Here is a 23,890-nt window from a genome sequence, read left to right as displayed (position 1 = left end):
AAATGTTTCGCTAACCAGTTTAATTTCTCGATTCCGACATATATTATCTGCTGAAATTAATTTACCATTTGCTAATTCGAGTAAAAATTTACTATCCAAAGGCGTCAATGGACAACTTAATTTAGCACAAAAATCTCTACTCATATAGCTTCTATCCGCACCCGAATCAAATAAAACGTAAGCAGATTTATTGTCAATAAGAAACGTACCCGTAACAAGCTCCGGGTCTTCCTGTGCCTCTGCCGCATTAATATTGAAAACTCTTCCACGGCCTTGTCCATTCGTGTTCTCCTGGTTCGGGCAATTTCTAATAATGTGGCCCGGTTTTCCACATTTATAACAAACTACATTGGCATAACTTGCTCCGACACTACTTGCTCCGCCATTACTCGTTCCGACACCATTTGTTCCTTTCGTTCTATTAACCCCTGGTCCGTAGACCTCACACTTCGCCGCGCTATGACCATTTCTTTTACACTTGTTGCAAAATTTGGTGCAGAACCCCGAGTGATTCTTTTCACACCTTTGGCATAGCTGCTTCTGATTGTTGTTGTTGTTGCGGTTATTATTATTGTTGGGATGATTGTTGTAGTTGCTGTTGTTGTTGTTGTTGTTGTTGTTGTTGGGCCGTTTGTTGTAGTTTCGATTGATGTTGCGATTGTTGGGATAATTGTTGCGATTATTGTTGTAATTGCTGTTGTTGTTGTATTGGTGATTCTTATCACCGTTTTCCTCCCACTTTCTTTTGACTTGCTTCACATTGGCCTCTTCAGCAGTCTGTTCTTTAATTCTTTCTTCAATCTGGTTCACTAGTTTGTGAGCCATTCTACATGCCTGTTGTATAGAGGCGGGCTCGTGTGAACTTATATCTTCTTGGATTCTTTCCGGTAATCCTTTCACAAACGCGTCGATCTTCTCTTCCTCATCTTCGAATGCTCCCGGACACAATAGGCACAATTCTGTGAATCGTCTTTCGTACGTGGTAATATCAAATCCTTGGGTTCGTAACCCTCTAAGTTCTGTCTTGAGCTTATTGACCTCGGTTCTGGGACGGTACTTCTCGTTCATCAAGTGCTTGAATGCTGACCACAGTAGTGTGTACGCATCGTCTTGTCCCACTTGCTCTAGATAGGTATTCCACCATGTTAACGCAGAACCTGTGAAGGTATGCATAGCGTACTTCACTTTGTCCTCTTCAGTACACTTACTTATGGCAAACACCGATTCGACCTTCTCGGTCCACCGTTTCAATCCGATCGGTCCTTCGGTTCCATCAAATTCCAAAGGTTTGCAGGCAGTGAATTCTTTGTAGGTGCATCCTACACGATTTCCTGTACTGCTAGATCCAAGGTTATTGTTGGTATGTAGCGCAGCCTGTACTGCGGCTATGTTTGAAGCTAGAAAAGTACGGAATTCCTCTTCATTCATATTCACGGTGTGTCGAGTAGTCGGTGCCATTTCCTTCAAAATATTCAAATGGAACAAGTTAATCATACAGAATATTAAGAGTAGTTAATAGTATTTTGTAACATAATATGAACTCATTTATAAAATCTTTTTCTTCATATTAGCGTTTTATAAGTTTAAATTCGGGTAGTACCTACCCGTTAAGTTCATACTTAGTAGCTAATATACAATTCAACTACTACAATTCTATATGAAAAACTGATTATAATAATATTTCGCGTTCAAACTTTTATACAATATTTTACAAACTTACAATACCGCTTATTTTACATAAAGCATGAAATATAGCACGCAATAACTTTGATACAAGATAGTTGTGAAGATAATTCTAGCTAGTACACAAGTCGTTCAGCAAAGGCAATAAAGACACGTAATTCATACGTCCAGAAACAAGTCATGCATTCTGGTTTTACTAGGATTACTTCCCATCCTTGGTCTTGTGGAACATAACCGTTATGGCCATTGATAAGACAGCGTGTTGTAACGTCGTCAAAAGGACGAGGGTTACGTAATGTCCAACAGTCCCGTAACAATCTAAAAACCTCATTTCTTACCCCAATTACCGACTCCGTCACTTGTGAAAACGTTTTGTTTAATAGTTGTAGCCCGATGTTCTTGTTCTCACTTTGGTGAGAAGCGAACATTACTAATCCGTAAGCATAACATGCTTCTTTATGTTGCATGTTAGCCGCTTTTTCTAAATCACGAAGTCCAATATTCGGATATATTGAGTCAAAATAATTTCTTAACCCGTTGCGTAAAATAGCATTTGGGTTCCCCGTAATATATGCGTCAAAGTAAACACATCGTAACTTATGGGTTTCCCAATGTGATATCCCCCATCTTTCAAACGAAAGTCTCTTATAAACCAAGACATTCTTGGAACGTTCTTCGAATGTCTTACAAACTGATCTCGCCTTAAATAGTTGTGCCGATGAATTCTGACCGACTCTAGACAAGATTTCATCAATCATGTCTCCGGGTAGGTCTCTTAAAATATTGGGTTGTCTATCCATTTTGTGTTTTTAAACTGTAAAATAGACAAGAGTTAGATTCATAAAAAAATACTTATTAATACAAGCAATTTTTACATATATCATAAAGCATAAGCACACTATATTACATATATTACACCACACGAATACAACTATCTTATTCCGACTCGCTCGTTTCTTCTTCTTCGGTTTTGGTTCGTTTTGCCAAGTTTCTAGGGATATATGATGTTCCCCTAATACTAACTGTCGTTGTCCACATTGGTTTAGAAAAACCTGGTGGTTTAGAGGTTCCCGGGTCATTGTTACAACTTAAGGACTTCGGGGGTTGACGATACATATAAAGTTCATCGGGGTTAGAATTAGATTTCTCTATTTTTATGCCCTTTCCCTTATTATTTTCTTTTGCCTTTTTAAATTCAGTTGGGGTAATTTCTATAACATCATCGGAATTCTCGTCGGAATCCGATTCATCGGAGAATTGGTAATCCTCCCAATATTTTGCTTCCTTGGGGGAAACACCATTGACCATAATTAACCTTGGTCGGTTGGTTGAGGATTTTCTTTTACTTAACCGTTTTATTATTTCTCCCACCGGTTCTATTTCTTCATCCGGTTCCGATTCTTCTTCCGGTTCCGATTCTTCTTCCGGTTCCGACTCTTCTTCCGGTTCCTCTTCGGGAACTTGTGAATCAGTCCACGAATCATTCCAATTTACATTTGACTCTTCATTATTATTAGGTGAGTCAATGGGACTTGTTCTAGAGGTAGACATCTATCACATAATGTCAAACACGTTAAGAGATTAATATATCACATAATATTCATATGTTAAAAATATATAGTTTCCAACAAAAATGTTAAGCAATCATTTTTTAAAGAAAACACGGTCGAAGTCCAGACTCACTAATGCATCCTAACAAACTCGATAAGACACACTAATGCAAATTTTCTGGTTCTCTAAGACCAACGCTCGGATACCAACTGAAATGTCCCGTTCTTATTGATTAAAAACGTTCCATATTAATTGATTTCGTTGCGAGGTTTTGATCTCTATATGAGATATTTTTCAAAGACTGCATTCATTTTTAAAACAAACCATAACCTTTATTTCATAGATAAAGGTTTTAAAAAGCTTTACGTAGATTATCAAATAATGATAATCTAAAATATCCTGTTTACACACGACCATTACATAATGGTTTACAATACAAATATGTTACAACAAAATAAGTTTCTTGAATGCAGTTTTTACACAATATCATACAAGCATGGACTCCAAATCTCGTCCTTATTTAAGTATGCGACAGCGGAAGCTCTTAATAATCACCTGAGAATAAACATGCTTAAAACGTCAACAAAAATGTTGGTGAGTTATAGGTTTAACCTATATATATCAAATCATAATAATAGACCACAAGATTTCATATTTCAATAAACATCCCATACATAGAGATAAAAATCATTCATATGGTGAATACCTGGTAACCGACATTAACAAGATGCATATATAAGAATATCCCCATCATTCCGGGACACCCTTCGGATATGATATAAATTTCGAAGTACTAAAGCATCTGGTACTTTGGATGGGGCTTGTTGGGCCCGATAGATCTATCTTTAGGATTCGCGTCAATTAGGGTGTCTGTTCCCTAATTCTTAGATTACCAGACTTAATAAAAAGGGGCATATTCGATTTCGATAATTCAACCATAGAATGTAGTTTCACGTACTTGTGTCTATTTTGTAAATCATTTATAAAACCTGCATGTATTCTCATCCCAAAAATATTAGATTTTAAAAGTGGGACTATAACTCACTTTCACAGATTTTTACTTCGTCGGGAAGTAAGAATTGGCCACTGGTTGATTCACGAACCTATAACAATATATACATATATATCAAAGTATGTTCAAAATATATTTACAACACTTTTAATATATTTTGATGTTTTAAGTTTATTAAGTCAGCTGTCCTCGTTAGTAACCTACAACTAGTTGTCCACAGTTAGATGTACAGAAATAAATCGATAAATATTATCTTGAATCAATCCACGACCCAGTGTATACGTATCTCAGTATTGATCACAACTCAAACTATATATATTTTGGAATCAACCTCAACCTTGTATAGCTAACTCCAACATTCACATATAGAGTGTCTATGGTTGTTCCGAAATATATATAGATGTGTCGACATGATAGGTCGAAACATTGTATACGTGTCTATGGTATCTCAAGATTACATAATATACAATACAAGTTGATTAAGTTATGGTTGGAATAGATTTGTTACCAATTTTCACGTAGCTAAAATGAGAAAAATTATCCAATCTTGTTTTACCCATAACTTCTTCATTTTAAATCCGTTTTGAGTGAATCAAATTGCTATGGTTTCATATTGAACTCTATTTTATGAATCTAAACAGAAAAGTATAGGTTTATAGTCGGAAAAATAAGTTACAAGTCATTTTTGTAAAGGTAGTCATTTCAGTCGAAAGAACGACGTCTAGATGACCATTTTAGAAAACATACTTCCACTTTGAGTTTAACCATAATTTTTGGATATAGTTTCATGTTCATAATAAAAATCATTTTCTCAGAATAACAACTTTTAAATCAAATTTTATCATAGTTTTTAATTAACTAACCCAAAACAGCCCGCGGTGTTACTACGACGGCGTAAATCCGGTTTTACGGTGTTTTTCGTGTTTCCAGGTTTTAAATCATTAAGTTAGCATATCATATAGATATAGAACATGTGTTTAGTTGATTTTAAAAGTCAAGTTAGAAGGATTAACTTTTGTTTGCGAACAAGTTTAGAATTAACTAAACTATGTTCTAGTGATTACAAGTTTAAACCTTCGAATAAGATAGCTTTATATGTATGAATCGAATGATGTTATGAACATCATTACTACCTTAAGTTCCTTGGATAAACCTACTGGAAAAGAGAAAAATGGATCTAGCTTCAATGGATCCTTGGATGGCTCGAAGTTCTTGAAGCAGAATCATGACACGAAAACAAGTTCAAGTAAGATCATCACTTGAAATAAGATTGTTATAGTTATAGAAATTGAACCAAAGTTTGAATATGATTATTACCTTGTATTAGAATGATAACCTACTGTAAGAAACAAAGATTTCTTGAGGTTGGATGATCACCTTACAAGATTGGAAGTGAGCTAGCAAACTTGAAAGTATTCTTGATTTTGTGTAACTAGAACTGGTAGAATATATGAAGGACACTTAGAACTTGAAGATAGAACTTGAGAGAGATCAATTAGATGAAGAAAATTGAAGAATGAAAGTGTTTGTAGGTGTTTTTGGTCGTTGGTGTATGGATTAGATATAAAGGATATGTAATTTTATTTTCATGTAAATAAGTCATGAATGATTACTCATATTTTTGTAATTTTATGAGATATTTCATGCTAGTTTCCAAATGATGGTTCCCACATGTGTTAGGTGACTCACATGGGCTGCTAAGAGCTGATCATTGGAGTGTATATACCAATAGTACATACATCTAAAAGCTGTGTATTGTATGAGTACGAATACGGGTGCATACGAGTAGAATTGTTGATGAAACTGAACGAGGATGTAATTGTAAGCATTTTTGTTAAGTAGAAGTATTTTGATAAGTGTCTTGAAGTCTTTCAAAATTGTATGAATACATATTAAAACACTACATGTATATACATTTTAACTGAGTCGTTAAGTCATCGTTAGTCGTTACATGTAAATGTTGTTTTGAAACCTTTAGGTTAACGATCTTGTTGAATGTTGTTAACCCATTGTTTATTATAACAAATGAGATGTTAAATTGTTATATTATCATGATATTATGATATATAATATATCTCAGTATGATGTATATACAGTTAAGTGTCGTTACAACGATAATCGTTACATATATGTCTCGTTTCGAAATCATTAAGTTAGTAGTCTTATTTTTACATATGTATTTCATTGTTAATACACTTAATAATATATTTACTTATCATTTAACATAATTAACCATGTGTATCAATATCTTAATATGATTCATATGTACGTAGTAAGACGTTGTTATAACGATAATCGTTATATATATCGTTTTCGAGTTTCTTAAATTAATAGTCTCATTTTTATGTATATAACTCATTGTTAAAATACCTAATGAGATACATACTTATAATAAAAACTTGTTAACTATATATATAACCATATATATGTCATCGTATAGTTTTTACAAGTTTTAACGTTCGTGAATCACCGGTCAACTTGGGTGGTCAATTGTCTATATGAAACATATTTCAATTAATCAAGTCTTAACAAGTTTGATTGCTTAACATGTTGGAAACATTTAATCATGTAAATATCAATCTCAATTAATATATATAAACATGGAAAAGTTCGGGTCACTACAAGTAACATTTCAACGAGTCATTCATGGATAATTGGAAGGACTTGCATTTGCTAAATTGATGATGATTGCTTGCTATGCTTGGAGTCTTCATTACATATCATATCAATTAAAGATATTTAATGCGTTGTTTATTAAATACAATGTAATCTATTTATCTTCCGCTGCAAAACTCAATAAAACGTCTCATATAGAGTCGTTCTCATTTATACAACTGTGATTTGATATAATTAGTCACAAATACCCCAGGCCCTATTTGGGGGTGTGACAGATTGGTATCAGAGCAGTACTATTGTAGAGAACCAGGATTGCATTTTAAGTGTGCCTTATACAATTAGGTACCTTAGCAATGTAGGACTACAACTTTCCTTGACTATAGTGCCTTTAAATGTTGCCTTTAATTGTTAAATGCTACACTATACTTTAGAAACTTTACTTATCTTAGAATGCCAAGCCAATCTAAGAAGTCAGTTCACTTTTCTAAGTACTATCCAATTACGCCCCCGCGTTTAAATGCGACACTATGATTTCTGAAATTCTTGACATTCCTAAGTCATCTATCATGGTTTGTGTATTACATATGTATTACATGAAATATTATCCATGAATTTTGAAACTCCTATATTTATTACTATTCATACTCAAACGTATATAACTCCCTGTTATATCACGTACCTATATGCCTTATGCCTTTATGCATCGGTTTGCGAACCAGAAAATATCATTGAGTTATCGAGAATCTCAAAGACATTATAATGTCATCACTATTCATATTCATTACTTTCTTTGTTTTCTTGTTGTTTTGATCATTGAATTTTCCTGACGGATGACGTCTACGAAACTATAGAATAGAAAGCGTTTGGATTACTGATTTAAAGGATCCTATAGCTCAAGCCCCTGGACCTGAATAGGTCATTACGAATTGAAAATCTTTAATCAAAAGATTATCAGATTACATACTTATCATCTAGACACGTCATACTGCCATTATTAGAGTATAGACACATCATATCTTATTATATCTTATCGTATCTATCCCAATAATCTTTGTCTAACACTTCTCCTAAATTTCCTCCGTAAATTACGGAAATCTTTTTGCTACATATACATATTCAAGGAGATGAATATATCATCCAGTATTCAACACTATTCTCATATCAAGCCCTAATTCAAATCACATAATATGGATTTCTCAACTGATTCCTCGAGCTCCAATGGCAGCGTAACTGGAACAAACGAACCAATCAGCCATCATCTATTTTGGATGAATTGGGAATGGGTTCGTAGTAAACTTAATCAATGGAGACAAGAAGAAGGTAATCCCTTCCATCAACCGAATTCACCTCTTGGTGAAGAACCTGAAGCACTTACCGGCGAACCCGTTCGGAACACTATTTTCACCCTCATTTCCAGGATATCCAGTCACGAATATATAATATCTAAAATTCTAAATCTTATTCATCCACTTGTCCGAACCGCCAATCATCCCGGAATAATAGAAGAAGTCAACGAGCTTCGCGCTCGAGTAGTGGCTCTGGAGAATATGGTGCGAAACCTACGAACACCAGCAGCAGCACCAGCAGCATAACCAGTACCACCAGTACCATCAGCATCACCACCAACATCATCAACTTCACCAACGACAACATCCGCATTTCACGCCTCAACATTACACTCAGTACCTTAAACATCAACATCATACGCCTCATAGATACCAAGGAATATTAGTAATAATGAGTTAAGATGTATTGACTCATTCTTCCTGAAGAATTATATATGTATACTTTAAATATATATGGTTTGGAACAATAATAAATCTTTCGTACTAAGCTATTACGTGTGAATCTTAACTAGTATGTACTACTTGGTTAATTCATATCACTAATATGCTATGATGTACATCCTTCGTTAATGACTTAACAATCGTTAATCACTGCTTCACCACAATAAACTCCATTTTATAATAAACCAAGTGTATTATTCAAATACATGTATGAATTTACACTTCTATTTTCGATGTACTCGAAACTTTCTAGAAAAAATCATTAGTGCCTTATGAATTTCACAAGAATTCCACGAGCACCAACATCATATACCGAGGTATATCAAAAACAATGAACGATGAAGTATTGATTCATAACTTCATTAGCGAAATATTACGCGACAATTATGAAATCTCTAAGGTTTTGGAGATTATTTATTTTCGTTTCAACCGCAAACTAAATGAGTTTAATATTATATTAATTCATTAAAACCATGATTACATCTGAAGAATACATATATGAACGTATATCTTCTATTTTGTACAAACTATTAATTGTGAAAATATTTTAATAGGTAAGTAAAACCCGAGAGATATTCATATCTCATATAAATATGTTACATTGTACATTCTTCCATTCTGATTTAGCAGTTGTTAACTATACTACTTACATTCACATGATATATGTATACGTTTACTAAGGAACAACCATTTTTCATACAAATTCAATTACATATTCTGATTTTGACATATCGGAATTTAAGTAAAGCTTTAGCAAGTATTATCTTCCTAAAGATCACTACATTCATGAATTATATTCATTCGTATTCTATGAAGAATTATCACATCAAACCACCGAACTTACCATTTCTTACTTTTGAAAATCACAACATTTCTTCGTCAACCATTAGATCCATTGATGGATGCATCTTACGCTTAAACACTTCAAATTCAAAATTCTTGAATTCATCCTTGACCATCACAATCAGCGTTTAATCATCTAAAAACGAAATTTCTTGAAACCGTCTCGGATTGATAACAGATGATTCAAATATGACTGCATTAAATGCAGAGGAAACAGAAAAATTGTAGATGGTCTTAAGGACCAACAGTTTGATAATAAAGAATGGTACGTTGGAAAAGCTCAAAAGAAAATTTGGAACTGGAATACGGATTGAGCTAACCATGGAGGAGACCAAGGACAAATACAAGGACCAAACTCTATATTCAAATAATCCAGGTAATTCTGGATCCGATGAAATCTTTAGAGAATATCTTGCTCCGAAGTTATGTTAAAAGCTTGCGGAAAATTTTTCTTCATCAACCTTCGAACTTAGAAATTCCAAAATGTCGTTATAAATATCCTCTATATTTCTGAAGATATTTTCATAACGATTCTTGTCCACAATTAAGTATCTCTTTGCGATATCTTTATAAAGGAAACTATTTTAGTTTCTATATTCAGTAAAATTCAAGTTTAAATTATAAATGTTTTGAAGTAGTGTTGGGAATTGAAGCATGAGTTAGTATAATATAATGACGTCAGGCCAATGTAATTATAATACAGTAAGTCATGCTAAGTTTTTAATGGAAGATGATGATTCATAGACTTTATAATCATCATTTGCCATGTTACACGACTCTTACATTCTATTTAACCTCTAAACATATCAATAAAATATTTTTCTTGATGATTCGGTCTTTTCCGAATATTCTGGTAATATGACAAATCAAATCGTGCTATTACCTTTTCCTTTCTACTTTATATATTATGATCATTCGAAACTTCATACCTATGAATTCTGGACCATTACTCGCTTGACTTGAAGTCGGGAAGAAGAAACAAAAGCATAAAGCTCCGACATATAAGGGAAAATATAAAGCCCGATAACAACACAGAAATTACAAACCGTGTATATCAATGCGTATAGCAATATAAAGACAACGGGATAATTAAAAACACTATAACCCCAAGAGCATAGTAGAAGTAAACAGATTCCTCTGGCGGTAAAAGAAAAAGAAGAATGACTGCATAGATGGTCAATATAATAACCAGGATCAGAACTGGATTAAGCATTTTCTTAATCTTTTGGAAGTTTGAATTGAGAAAGAAAGTATAGAAGTGGTGAAGATAATGAAACGGAAGAAGCTAATTTATAGCAAAATTCCAAACACATCAATCGAGGCAAATCACCGCATTTAATCAAACAAATCTCAAAATTTCGTAAATACCGGAGAATCAAATCTTATAGATTACGAAGATTTTCTTTAATCCCTTGAATTCCGGAAATCAATCGTGACTACGTCAAAAGTTAAGGCAAACATTTAATTTTCTCATTCACTCTTTTACGATAACTTCGTTTATACGCTTCCTATAATCGAATCGTTTTATCCATATTATTCAATAGTGATAAAACTTTATTTTTCAACTTATATTCATCATTACAATATTCTTGTTGTAAACAATGATGATCTCTATCAAATTTCATGACTGTGATTTTCATAAACTACTATCTGTTTGTCTGCCCTAATATTGTGGCGTAAAACGCTTAAGGTTTTAAATGAGCTCAATACTATTCATAACACATTTCATGTATCCAATTTACTGAAATGACTTGTATAACATCATCATTTTGAATGATATCTGCATTAATGATAAAATGCACTTCATGGTTCAAACTCTTGAAACAAAACAATATTCTATCCGTTGGAATTCACACAAGGCCCCGAACATACCTAGGAACGTGAAGACCAAATAAAACGTAAATATCCTCATCTATGTACGAACAACGCCGACTGATGGCAACAACTAAATTTCGGGACGAAATTTCTTTTAACGGGTAGATACTATAACAACCCAGAAATTTCCGACTAAATTTAAACCTAACTTTGACTAGTTCCGACCACTCATGAACAATTATTTGTAAATAATTACGCATTACTTTGATATATTAATATTATTATTTTTATTCTTATTTATCATTAATAATATTATTATTATTAATATAATTATTATTAATTAGTATTATTAATATGATTATTAATTATTCATATCAATTAAAAATAAAAATAAAATAAAAAGTCAAATAAAGAGTACTATAATTATTATTAGTGCTTTATTAAAAGTATTATTATTTATAAATATATTTATATTTAATTATTAATATATATATATATATATATATATATATATATATATATATATATATATATATATATATATATATATATATATATATATATATATATATATATATATATTAAATATTAATTAAAATTAAAAAAAATTAAAAGTCAAAAGAAGTGTACACCAACTGCTTTATTTTTTTTATATATAATATGATTCACGTTTTTTTTTGTTTTATTTATTTATTTTATTTTTCTGTTCTTAATTGACTAATTGTATATGTGATCGCTTTTCAATTCTATAAATCAAACGATCTTTATCTGTTATTCACACAATCACTCAATTATTCATCTCCATTATCAATTACACCTTGTGTACTGAAATTTAACAGAAATAATTTTTTTTTTCTCGTATACCTCTGTACTTGAACTCAAATTGCAAAGGCTCGATTTTATACTGTTTTTCAAAATCTAGAAATGTAGTTGTGTTAGGATTCGTCTATTCAAACTTCCTTTAAAATCTCAAGTTCCAATTCCTCATAACGAATCCAAATTTTGAAGTCGAACTTTTGGTTTTTAAAAGTCAAACTTTGTTCATCAATCGAATTCGTGTTATCCGTTTCGATTCAAGTTAAATTGATGATTTGGAATGTTTCCACGAATGTTTTCTAAACTATTTCATGTTATAATCATAGTCTGATACGTGATCAAAATCGAAAATCAATTTTTTTTTTTTAAAGTTGCGAGTTTCAGCAGCAACATTTTTATTTTTTCTTCTTCTTTTTTTGTTGTTAATCCTCTCAAACTAAATGATTTCTGTTTCGTTTATACATTTTTAAAAACAAACAAAGTATAATTTCATTAAGAATTTTTTTTAAAAAAAAAAAAAAAAAAACTATCAACTAGTTGTTTTGTGAAGAAGATGAAGTAGAGATACGGGTTATAATTAAATGGATTATGTTTAAATCAAAAAAGAAAGGATGGAGGGGTGGTTAAGGGTGTTTATGTGTGTGCGTGAGGTCTCGGGTTCAATCCTAGTTCGTGGTTTTTTTTTAAAAAAAAGGGCTTTCTAAGGTATTTTTCAATTATTATTATTATTGTTACTATCATTATTATTACAAGTATTATCATTTAAAAATTATTAGTATTATCAAATATTATTATTATTAGTATTTTTATTGTATTATTACTAATTTTTTCATTTTAAATATTATTATCATTATTAAGATCATGATTATGATTATTATTATTATGAAAATAACAAAATTTATTAATATTAGTATTAGTATCATTTTATAATTAATAATACTATTATTATCATTTTTAACATAAGTATAATTATTATTATTAGTATTGTTATTATTAAAATTATTATCGTTATTATCATTTTTACAAAAGTTAACATTTTTGCTATCATCAAAACTATATTATTATTATTATTTTTAAAACCTTATTATGATTATTATCAATTTTACTACTAGTATTATTATTATTATTACAAAATAATACAACTCTTTATTCATTATCATTATCAAAGTCATTTTATCAAACAAATACTTATACATAGAATATATAAATATAAGTATATATATAGAAATATATAACAAATGAAATAATATATAAACTTATTCGATTACAAGTATATGTGTTAATATATATACTTGATATAGGTTCGTGAATCCGAGGTCAACACAACTCTGCACTTGTTCAGTGCCATCCTATGCATATTTACTACAAACTATCGTATCATATCGTGAGTTTCATTTGCTCCCTTTTTATCTATATTTTTGGGCTGAGAATACATGTGCAACTTTTATAACTGTTTTACGTTTAGACACAAGTACTCAAACTTTTATGCTATATACATGCTTTGTCATGCTAAATCTCTGCCGTAATATCATTAATTGCTGAGGTATAAGATGCAAGCTTAGTTATTGTGAGTAGCGCTACTGAGAGTGACGTCTCTAGTCAGTTGATCGTTGGTCTTTGACTACATAATAATGATTCAACGACATGAATAACAAGTGTCACTGGGTAACTTTTGTTTAGTCGCGATATTACAAACTACAGCATTACTTTTAGATTGATATTTCTATATCAGTCAACTCTGAACTAAATCTTGTGCTCTAACACTATTATTGAAATCATTATTTATGATAAACCTATGAACTCACCAACCTTTTGGTTGACACTCTTTAGCATGTTTATTCTCAGGTACTTATATATTATGCTTCCGCTATGTATTTGCTAATTGAAAGCAACATTTCAACGAGTCATTCATGGATAATTGGAAGGACTTGCATTTGCTAAATTGATGATGATTGCTTGCTATGCTTGGAGTCTTCATTACATATCATATCAATTAAAGACATTTAATGCGTTGTTTATTAAATACAATGTAATCTATTTATCTTCCGCTGCAAAACTCAATAAAACGTCTCATATAGAGTCGTTCTCATTTATACAACTGTGATTTGATATAATTAGTTACAAATACCCCAGGCCCTATTTGAGGGTGTGACAAGTCATGCCTGGAATCTGATATCAAATAGTGTATTGAAAGGATCTTGGCTAAAACAATAATAAGATAGATAGCAAAACCTTCTCGGCTTTACTGTAAACAACCTTCTCGGTTGAACAAAAGAACCTTCACAGCTTTCTTTTTTATTTCACGTAACTTTTTATCAATAAAACAAAACTGAGTTTTACAAAATAAAACACAAGAGTATTTATAAACCCATAACAAGATATACCAAAATAAAACAAATAACCAACTGATATTTGGATAAACTTCAAAGAAATAATCCAAATATTCCTTGCTCCCGTCAAAGTCGGCCGTTTGTTGTTATCCTTTATCCTACCAAACAGAAATGATGATATAACTTTGCTTTCCATGTTTTATCCTCCTCTTCACATTTTTTTTTTTCCCCTGTAATTATTAAATGTATTTTCTCGTGTTTCTGTATTTAGGTCTTTGGACCTCCATTTTGTATTTGTTTCTTTTTAATAAAAGTTTGCTTGGCTTTTCAAAAAAAAAAAAAATTACTCGTATATTATTATATTGACTCCCACATGCAGCAACTATTACTTCGGCCCATTTAGCTTAGATACTTCCGTATAATTTCGGTCAGGCCTTCTCAAACCAACATGGCCCAATAGGCGGCCCACATGTTGTTTCTTCAAAGTAATCTTGCAGCCCAACCATCGCAACCCACTTTACAAACATAATTAGCAGGGCTGAGCCCACTCGTACCTGCATCAATATTGGCAGACAAACGCCGACAAGGTGTCGTACCAGCGACGTTGAATCTGACGTTGAAACTAACCTATGATACCGTGAGCTCTAATAAACTTATTAAATTTCAATATTAGTTAATGTAGGACCCACAACACAAAACCACCATTCTTACTTCTATATTGTCAGTAAAACACCCTAGTTGCCAGGTAAAACTGCATTCCACAAAGTAGCAAAACTAACAGAGCACAAAGGGAAATCATGTAACGGTGAGAAAGGTGTAACATACATTGAAATTTACATGCCTTTGCTCTCGAGACTAATACACTTTATCCAAACTGTAATTGTAAGCTTAAAAGAATCGTGAAGAATTATGACTGCCACATCAGCAACCATTAGCTAAGCAGGAACCTGAATATGTCACCTAAAGAAATGATACCTTCTACACGCTTGCTTCCCGCCTCCACAATCACAACTCGTCTTACACCTGACCAAATATTAATGCACGCTCAATACAATACAATACAAAAAAGTAAAAAAGAAAAAAAAAAAAAAAAAAAAAATGTACTGTTCACATACGTACTTTACATGTGTACTACATACAGGGTTTTACCTGGTTTTGCTAATCTTTCCATGACTTTGTGTAGAGAATCAGAACGTAGGCACATATGACATCTTTGTCCAGTTGTCCCATACGGTTCTTGACCCAGCTGCAAAGCCTGTAATGACCAAAGACGATATAATAATTACCCATATTGACCCATTCATAGGTGAACAAGTCATGTTGGCACTTTAACGATCTTTCTATGTGACTTATATTAAGATATATGACGTCACAAATTGATGTTACTTGCCTGATGAATAGTCATTTCTTCAAGGTTAAGGTGTGTATAGATTTTGTCTTTTGCCAATGCAGTGATATCACTGTCATAAAGTAAACCAAAGTGGTGGAACAGTATTAAACTCCATAAATAAACAATCAAGATATATATTTACGATACACAGAAATTAGATTCACCTTCGAGAGTATACATCCAACAATGAGTCGTTATCGTCGACAATGGGAATTGAGCTAACTTCGGCTGCAAAAGAAAGTAAATACTATGTAAAACTAGATACACTTGCATACTTACCAATTCCGGTTACGGTTCAAAACTGATATTTAGATGTTCCTATACATTATTGATTTATTTATCATGAGCACAAAATAATATTACTGCAGATAAACAAAGTTGCAAAAATCGCTACTCGGGGAGTATTTGGTTGGGACTTTTATAGGAGTAGTAGGCAACTCAGATGAGTACTCACACGTTGACCAAGTTTGACTTTGACCAATTTTGACGATTTTCCGAGTAATCATGAGTTTTGACCGAGTACTTCCCGAGTTGCAAAAACCATGTACTCGCGCCGAGTTTTTTTTTTTTTTTTTTTTTTTTTTTTGGAATGGCAAAAATTTTGTTAAGAAGGCTAGCAAGAAGCTAAGCCTTAAAAAGAATTCAAAGAATTACAAAGGATAAAATTACAGTGTATCTAAAGATTAAAAAAAATAATAATAACACACCTTGCACAAATAAAGTTAGTACTGCACTAAGAGGAGAGTTTGGTCTCAAGATGACTAATGGTTGTCCACTAGATTGTCCTCCGATTTTGGGTACCCATGTACCCAAAGGGAGGGAACAGATTGGAAGTTGCAATATAGGCAATGAACTTGCACAATGTCTAAAGTATCTGCAAACAACTGGATTAATTGATTAACAAACGACTCCTGTTAGTAAGCTGAAGTGATAAATATTACAGTATCCAGAAAATAAAGGTCGGTCAAAAGCTTACGTTTTAGAATTTCAGAAAGTGAAGCAAGATATAATAACTGTGGATAAGTACCATCGTCTGAAGCTGAATGAGTGACTGGAACTGTAGAAATTCGATTCTGCAGTAACTTTATAGTCACATCTTTCAAGTTTTCATCTGGTCCCGCCTAAACATTCAAATAATGACGTATAAAAGACACTACAATTTTGTTATGGCAATCAATTGCAAACATAAAGTATATGATGAAAACATATTTAACATATATGTATATAACACGTATATGTATAATAAACATATTAAACATTGACTTCTAGTAATAATAAACATATTAAACATTAAACATATATGTATATTACACATAAAACCATCCAGGCATAGCCTGGGTGGCCACCAGGACTTCCAATGAAGCAAGAGGTCACGGGTTCGATTCCCTTCAAGGCAAATACCTTGGGGCGAGCTCCATTTAGTGACTGATTGACTAGAGGATGCTTTGCCTGGTAGCGGTGGAGGCATGGCTTGCCGTTTACCCGGGGTTTACCAACTAGAGGGGAGCCATTATGGCTCGTCGCTAGGGGGTTCCTCGTAAAATATATATATATATATATATATATATATATATATATATATATATATATATATATATATATATATATATATATATATATATATATATATATATATATTACACATAAAATTGCAAACATAAATATATGATGCAAAATATAGTTTTAAAAAAATATTACATTTTTTTACCTAACTTTGACCGACTCAGATTGACTTGGACACGACTTTTTAGCATTGACAGACTTATTTGACTTTTTACGGAACGGACTGGTCACCAACACGAATAGTCGGCCGAGACATCCCGACTTTTGCAACACTCGCTGGTTCACATTACATACGTGAAGTATAAATATAAAAAATAGAGATTCACCTGTACTAGTGTCTTGGAATATAATTTACCGCGCTCATTAGGTTGTCTAGTCAAATATAGCTTTGCTTCTTTCCAAGCAGATATCGTATGGGTCTCAAGTTCTTCCTCTGTCAGATTCGAACCATGACTACCAAGCTACAAAAAAAATACATGAAAACGTCAATTGTAAAATTAAAGAATAATGAATTGGATGTCACATTAGTTAATGTATTTAGTAACTGAAATCGAGAACCAAAACTACAAACAAAATTAAAGAACAAAGTATTTACTATTAACACTCAAACACCCAAAGGACTACATCTCTAATTGTAAAACTTGCTTTTACTTCTAGTACATAATAAGTATATATAATAGATACAAGGATGACATATGAAAGGAAAGGATACTATTCTATAACCTTCTAATACTATATACCTAATTAATATTAATTAATATTAATATTAATATTAATATTAATATTAATATTAATAACATTCAATATATTTGAACAGATAAAAATGTGGTTTTCACCTGCATTACTAACTCATTTTTATATTCACTAGTTACCTACCCCAGCGATTCTTTTTGTATTAAAATAAAAAAGGAATTAGACCCGATAACAATTAGTCTCAATGTTGATAAGTGGATTCGCCTTAAACTTACCTCCCGCATTATCAAAATAAAATCCAATGCAGTTAAAACACCAACAAACTGACCCTTGATGAAGTCCCAAAGAGGAGCCGTAGAAATTCCCTAAAAATTACACAACATCATAAAGCATAATCATAATCATAAATATAAAAAGATAATATCAGAAAAAATGCACAAAATATAATACAAAATCGGTACCAAAGTAAATAAAGATAAAGATCTCATTTATAACATAGATCATATAGAAGTGTTAATAATGGGTGTCAAAACAGGTGGGTCAAGAAATGGATCACAACGGATAGTTTCTTGTACAGGTCAAAACGTGTCAAATCGGGTTGACCCACAAAACATTTTGCATGGAATTTTTAGGTTTATTTATACATACATTTGTAGTCAAAATTACCTTATCTTTCTGAATAAAGGAATTCAAGAGATCTTGTATATTAAACAATACAGACCAGCTTTTCACCCAATTAACCAATTTTATACACTCTTATTAGCTAATTTTTTGTTCATTCGACACCTTTAAAACATACCCCAAATCATTCATTCATAAGAAAATGGGAGTATCTGTGCCATAAAACATATGCCTAACTCAAAAGATATGGAAACTTAACATAACCCTTCATGAATTCAGAAATATTATTTTAGAGATACATGAAGAATGAATCTTGATTTACATCATATAAAAAGATTATATATACAATAGAGACACTCTTAAAACATAAAGAAAGATACCTGCTCATGAAGGATATGGAATGCTTGCTTTACAGGTAATTCAACATCTAAAGCAATGACCTAACAACAAGATAAAAAAAAAAATCATTGCAAATGAACTAAAACGTGAAGTTGATAAAAATATGTCATACTTTATTAGAAGCGCAAAATCATATCAGACCTTGCCGGACTCAGGAAGGAGCTCGTAAACCATATGTGTAGACAAGAATACAGAAACACGTTGACGAGATGACTCCAGGTCAACTTCTGATATCCTTGGCAACGGCTCAAGCAATGTACTCTCTGAAACCCTTACCTGCGATACAAAATAACCAACCGTATTTATCATCATCCCAAGTCTAATGAAAATAAGCATCAATAACTATGAGTATAAATGAGTGAGGGTAGGCCGTGCGTTGCTGCGGAAAAAGGATTTCGCTCTATACTTTAAACATTGTTTCAGTAGTATAGATGATCCGCACATTGCGACGGAAGATCGTTAAGGTGTATTAATGTGTTGTAAATAGTGTTGTAAAGAGTGGTTAATGATGACTTTTACATGACAGTTATTAAAAAGTACAAGTCTTTTTTGCATATTAACGACAGCCCTAACCGTTAGAAAAATCTAATAATTAATATTAATATTATTACTAATATAAATTATAAATAAATAATAATTATAAAATTATAATTTATACTAAATAATTTAATATAATAATAATAATAAATAAATAATAAATAAGAGTTGTAATTCTGTGGCCTACAAAATTTGATAGAAATTATTCTTGTTGTAGAGCATGATTGTAGTGGCTCCTGGTTGATGTAAAAACAATACCCAATAAACCAAATATAAATTTATATGGGCCGGACATGCTTGGTATCTTTAAGTTACTATAATACCCTCAAACAAAAGAAGTGATGTAGGTTCGGACAAGGAAAATTACAACTATATCCTAGTTAAATGATGCTAAACGGCGATAAAGCGCAAAAAAACGACAGACGAGGCTCCCGTAATTAGTATATACTATAGTAATAAAATGAGTTTAACAAATAAAATAACGATAAGGTTTCAGCAGATAATTACCACTCGCTGAAAGGCCTCATTATCGACATCCATGCTTGAACCAGAAGTCATATGTGGACTCGAGACTGCAGAATTGTAGTCTGGTTCCCTAGTTAAAAGTACGGTATTGACAATACCATAATTACCGGTTACATAAGGTTGATGTTCATCATGGCGCCACTCACCATCAACAATAAATTTATACTGCACAATAGAAACAATATGAAAATAAACGTTCTTACATTCGTAAAACAATGAGGTCTTGGACACATAATTTAACTGAACTATCTAGTTCACAACATCAAGAATGGTCACAAACGAGTGAAGTTATGCTCGCGCGTTGCGGCGGGAAATCGTTTGCAGTATTAGATGGTTTTCGCTAAATATAATAAGCACAGTTTCAGTTGTCATATATGAATGATTGGTACAAAATTATAACTTTCTCCTTAGTTAAAATTTATTTTTAATAGTAAAGAAGTTAAAAAAACTTTAAAAACCAGTTTTAACAAGAATAAGAAAGTTGTACTCCCTCCATCAAATACTAATGGTCCAACAGATAAAAAAAAATACAAAGTTTAAGAAATCTCATCATTACATGTTACTTTTTTTTTTACTTTACAGTTTTACCCTACTTTTACCTATCTTTTTGTCTTATATGCAAAGTTAAGGGTATAAAGGTACTTTACCTTATTATTCTTAACTATGTATGCAAGTGAACTATTAATATGGGACACCTCAAAATAGACTATCAATACGGGACACCTCAAAATAGACAATCAATACGGGACGGAGGGTGTATAAAAGAAAGGAATAAGAAACTAAATATTAACAGTATAGCCCAATAGTATAATTGAAAGAGCCCAATATTTTAAAACTCAAAGCTATGTTATAATTTGATGAACGCAAAATTAAAGAAGTCAAAGCTATGGAACCAACACATTATAAAACGTAGAATAGCCAAATTACTATAATACCCCTCTATGTAGACACATTAAAATTAATGTTCACATGGACTTTTATGTAACTAAAAGTCATCATAAATAGTATATAGTATATATAGATAATCGGAGATTCCATTAGTTCAATCAATATCTTACTAATCTCAAGCTCCATGAGAAAACACCGTTCAAATTTTCAAGATCTGTATAATTCATAATAGAGTACTAGTATGTAACTTTATTATAGTGAATGTCTTGCTCCATCATGAATGGTAGTGCTACTAGTGTTGTCAAAGTGAATATCGTATTCAACCTTAAAACTCATCATTACTTAACAGGCTAATTAACTAAACATACAATTGATAATAAGGCAATGACTAACCAGAGGGCTAATAGTTTATCCATTCAGTTGTTCATAAGACAATAAGAATTGTTCATGCTAGAAATAATTAATTCGTCAAGACTTAAATTTCAACTGATCGCTCAAGAAATTAACGATCGTCCAAACTTTCATTTCTTTCTATTTGTGAGCCCATGAGCTCAATTCTCAAGCTTAACACACATCAATATCTAAAAAGTAATAACAAAACCAAATCAAAGTAACAATTCACCTGATGATAACCAGGTGGTAAGCTGCATATCGTCTGAAACACAGTGGGACATCCTTCAACGGGAGTCATTGGCCAGTGTTCGGACCACCTTTAGAAAATGCACACATCAATATGTCATCAAGTAAAATATAATAATTGGGTCTATTCATTCAGGCATTTTCACAAACACTTTGCAAGCAATAATAAAAAAACTAGCATAATAGCTAAAATCTTACCCTGTAAAAGAACCACTTAGGTATACACTTTTTCCACCATAAGGCCACACAAATCTTGCTGGTGTTAAAACTGTACCAGCACTGTAATCCATCCCTAAACCAGACATTGACTTTCCAATTTATAATAAATTGCACTAAAATAAATTCCCAAATTTTAATTAGATCAAAAAGCAATTTAAAACCTAGCTCTGAATTCAATAAACATAGGTTGGAAAACAACAAGATGATACAGAGAAGAATTAATTTTAGAAGAAAATGAATGAACCTAATGTGAATGAATCGAATAACAATGAAAACAAAATTATAATTTGGATCTTGATACAAACATGGAAATGATTATAAAACCCTAGATAGAAAAAGAAAAGATCGAAACTTTTTAATGGGGCATACTACTAGTGTGGGTGAATTGTGTATAAACCCTTTTATGTTTTTTCAATAAAAAGATGAAATTTTTTTTAATTATTCGAAAATACATATACATATATATCTTTGTGAAATGTATGTATAGCTGGGTTGAAGTAAATTGGGGGAAATTTGGTACTGTTACAGTTGCGTAGTCACGCACTCAACCGTTCATTGGGTAACAGCGGATTGGATTCAACGGAAGGTGACAATAGAAAAGGTGAAAAAATAAATAAAATGAAAATTATTAAAAAAGAAAATTATTTAATTCTTTCACTTTACACGTAGAAAAAGATGATGTTACACCATGCTCAAAGGAATTTAGTTTGTCACTTATCAATTACCAATTTTTAAACTCAATACAAATGATGAAGTCATAAAATAAAACTAGTTAAAATAATACTCGCTCCTCCGTCCCATATTAATAGTCTAAAAAAAAAATAAGAAATTTATGTTTTATTATGCCCTTAGACGACTTGTATCGGGCAAAGGTGACGCCATCACCTTGCACCCGTGGCAGCAAAGAGACGCCGCAAAGAGGCGTATCACGGTGGCACTCTTCCGCGTTTGGCCGGTGTTAGTCTACAAAAAAGGAGAAAAGTCACGTACGTGACTGACACGTGGTGAATTTTGGTTGGTGGAGATGTTTGACTGAAAAATGTATCTGTTGCTAAATGACGTTGGAAAAAAAAACATTTAAACATTTAAATTCATCTATCTATTTATATCTACTTTCCAAACCACAAAAACACACAAGTTCAACTTCAACTTCAAACATTCTACACTTCTATTATTTTTACAAAAAAAAAAAAAAAAAAAAAAAAAATGTCTAACACTCCAAATACTCCACAAAATGAAGATGATGATCTCAACAACACCCGTCTGATATCAAATCTATTGGCTTTCGGGCATCCAAATACTCCCGGATCATCAACCCGACCTATCCATACACCTAGTTCACAAAATTTTGCCAACATTACTAAAAATTTGTTCGGGCTATCTCAACTGTTGCCGCCGTTAACTTATGAACAACAACAACAACAATGGGCACAACAAATATTTTATCAACAACAACAATGGGCACAACAAATGTTTTATCAATAACAACAACAAATTTATCAATCTCAACCGCAACAATTGTTTCCAAACCAACCCCAACAAATCTTTCCAAACCAACCACAACAACAAAGGTTGCAAACACAAACGCAAGAAACACAATCGCAACCACGGGCTACGCGAAAACTAAAGGTATATATTTATTTATATTATTGTTACTGTCTGTTTTAGTATATATATATACTAGGTGTATTGCCCGTGCGTTGCACGAAGATGGTAATGATCGTTGTATTGTGCTTGAATGCGACATTGTTTGAATTGGGGCTCGATACATGTTTGGCATCATTTTAAGAAGCGTATGTTACGCCCAAAAGTGGGTTAACTCTGAACCCTGTGCTAAATTGCTAATTACCCGAAAATATAGTTTAGAAAGGGCAATGCTTTAACAACCGGTCCTAATCCTCCCAGACGAAGTCATCAACAGTTGGTCCCATCGCGATGATCGACACCAAGTAATGTCCTTATT

General features: G+C 32.1%; 1 protein-coding gene across 1 annotated transcript; it reads right to left on the bottom strand.

Moving 5' to 3' along the window:
• Positions 1 to 15,275: 15,275 nt before the first annotated feature.
• Positions 15,276 to 22,487, bottom strand: LOC139898468 (sucrose nonfermenting 4-like protein). Its single transcript, XM_071881202.1, has 13 exons — positions 21,907 to 22,487; positions 21,692 to 21,779; positions 20,164 to 20,346; positions 19,261 to 19,395; positions 19,101 to 19,160; positions 18,375 to 18,464; positions 17,733 to 17,867; positions 16,820 to 16,964; positions 16,551 to 16,727; positions 16,008 to 16,071; positions 15,844 to 15,913; positions 15,603 to 15,708; positions 15,276 to 15,476 (listed from the first exon to the last, which is right to left on the bottom strand). The coding sequence occupies exons 1-13, from the start codon at positions 22,011 to 22,013 to the stop codon at positions 15,385 to 15,387; spliced, it is 1,452 nt and encodes a 483-aa protein (XP_071737303.1). The 5' UTR covers positions 22,014 to 22,487; the 3' UTR covers positions 15,276 to 15,384.
• Positions 22,488 to 23,890: the final 1,403 nt, after the last annotated feature.

This window comes from Rutidosis leptorrhynchoides, chromosome 3 (genome assembly GCF_046630445.1).
Source record: "Rutidosis leptorrhynchoides isolate AG116_Rl617_1_P2 chromosome 3, CSIRO_AGI_Rlap_v1, whole genome shotgun sequence".
In the NCBI taxonomy this organism is placed as follows: Eukaryota; Viridiplantae; Streptophyta; class Magnoliopsida; order Asterales; family Asteraceae; genus Rutidosis; species Rutidosis leptorrhynchoides.
The sequence above is the reverse complement of the archived record's forward strand: the minus strand, read 5'-3'. Positions and strand labels throughout refer to the sequence as shown.

Coding starts and splice junctions, on each gene's coding strand:
- LOC139898468 (XM_071881202.1), bottom strand. CDS start 22,013: ATGTCTGGTTTAGGGATGGATTACAGTGCTGGTACAGTTTTAACACCA. Junction 21,780..21,906: donor CTAAGTGGTTCTTTTACAGG/GTAAGATTTTAG, acceptor CATTTTCTAAAG/GTGGTCCGAACACTGGCCAA. Junction 15,914..16,007: donor TTGGATGTATACTCTCGAAG/GTGAATCTAATT, acceptor ACTTTATGACAG/TGATATCACTGCATTGGCAA.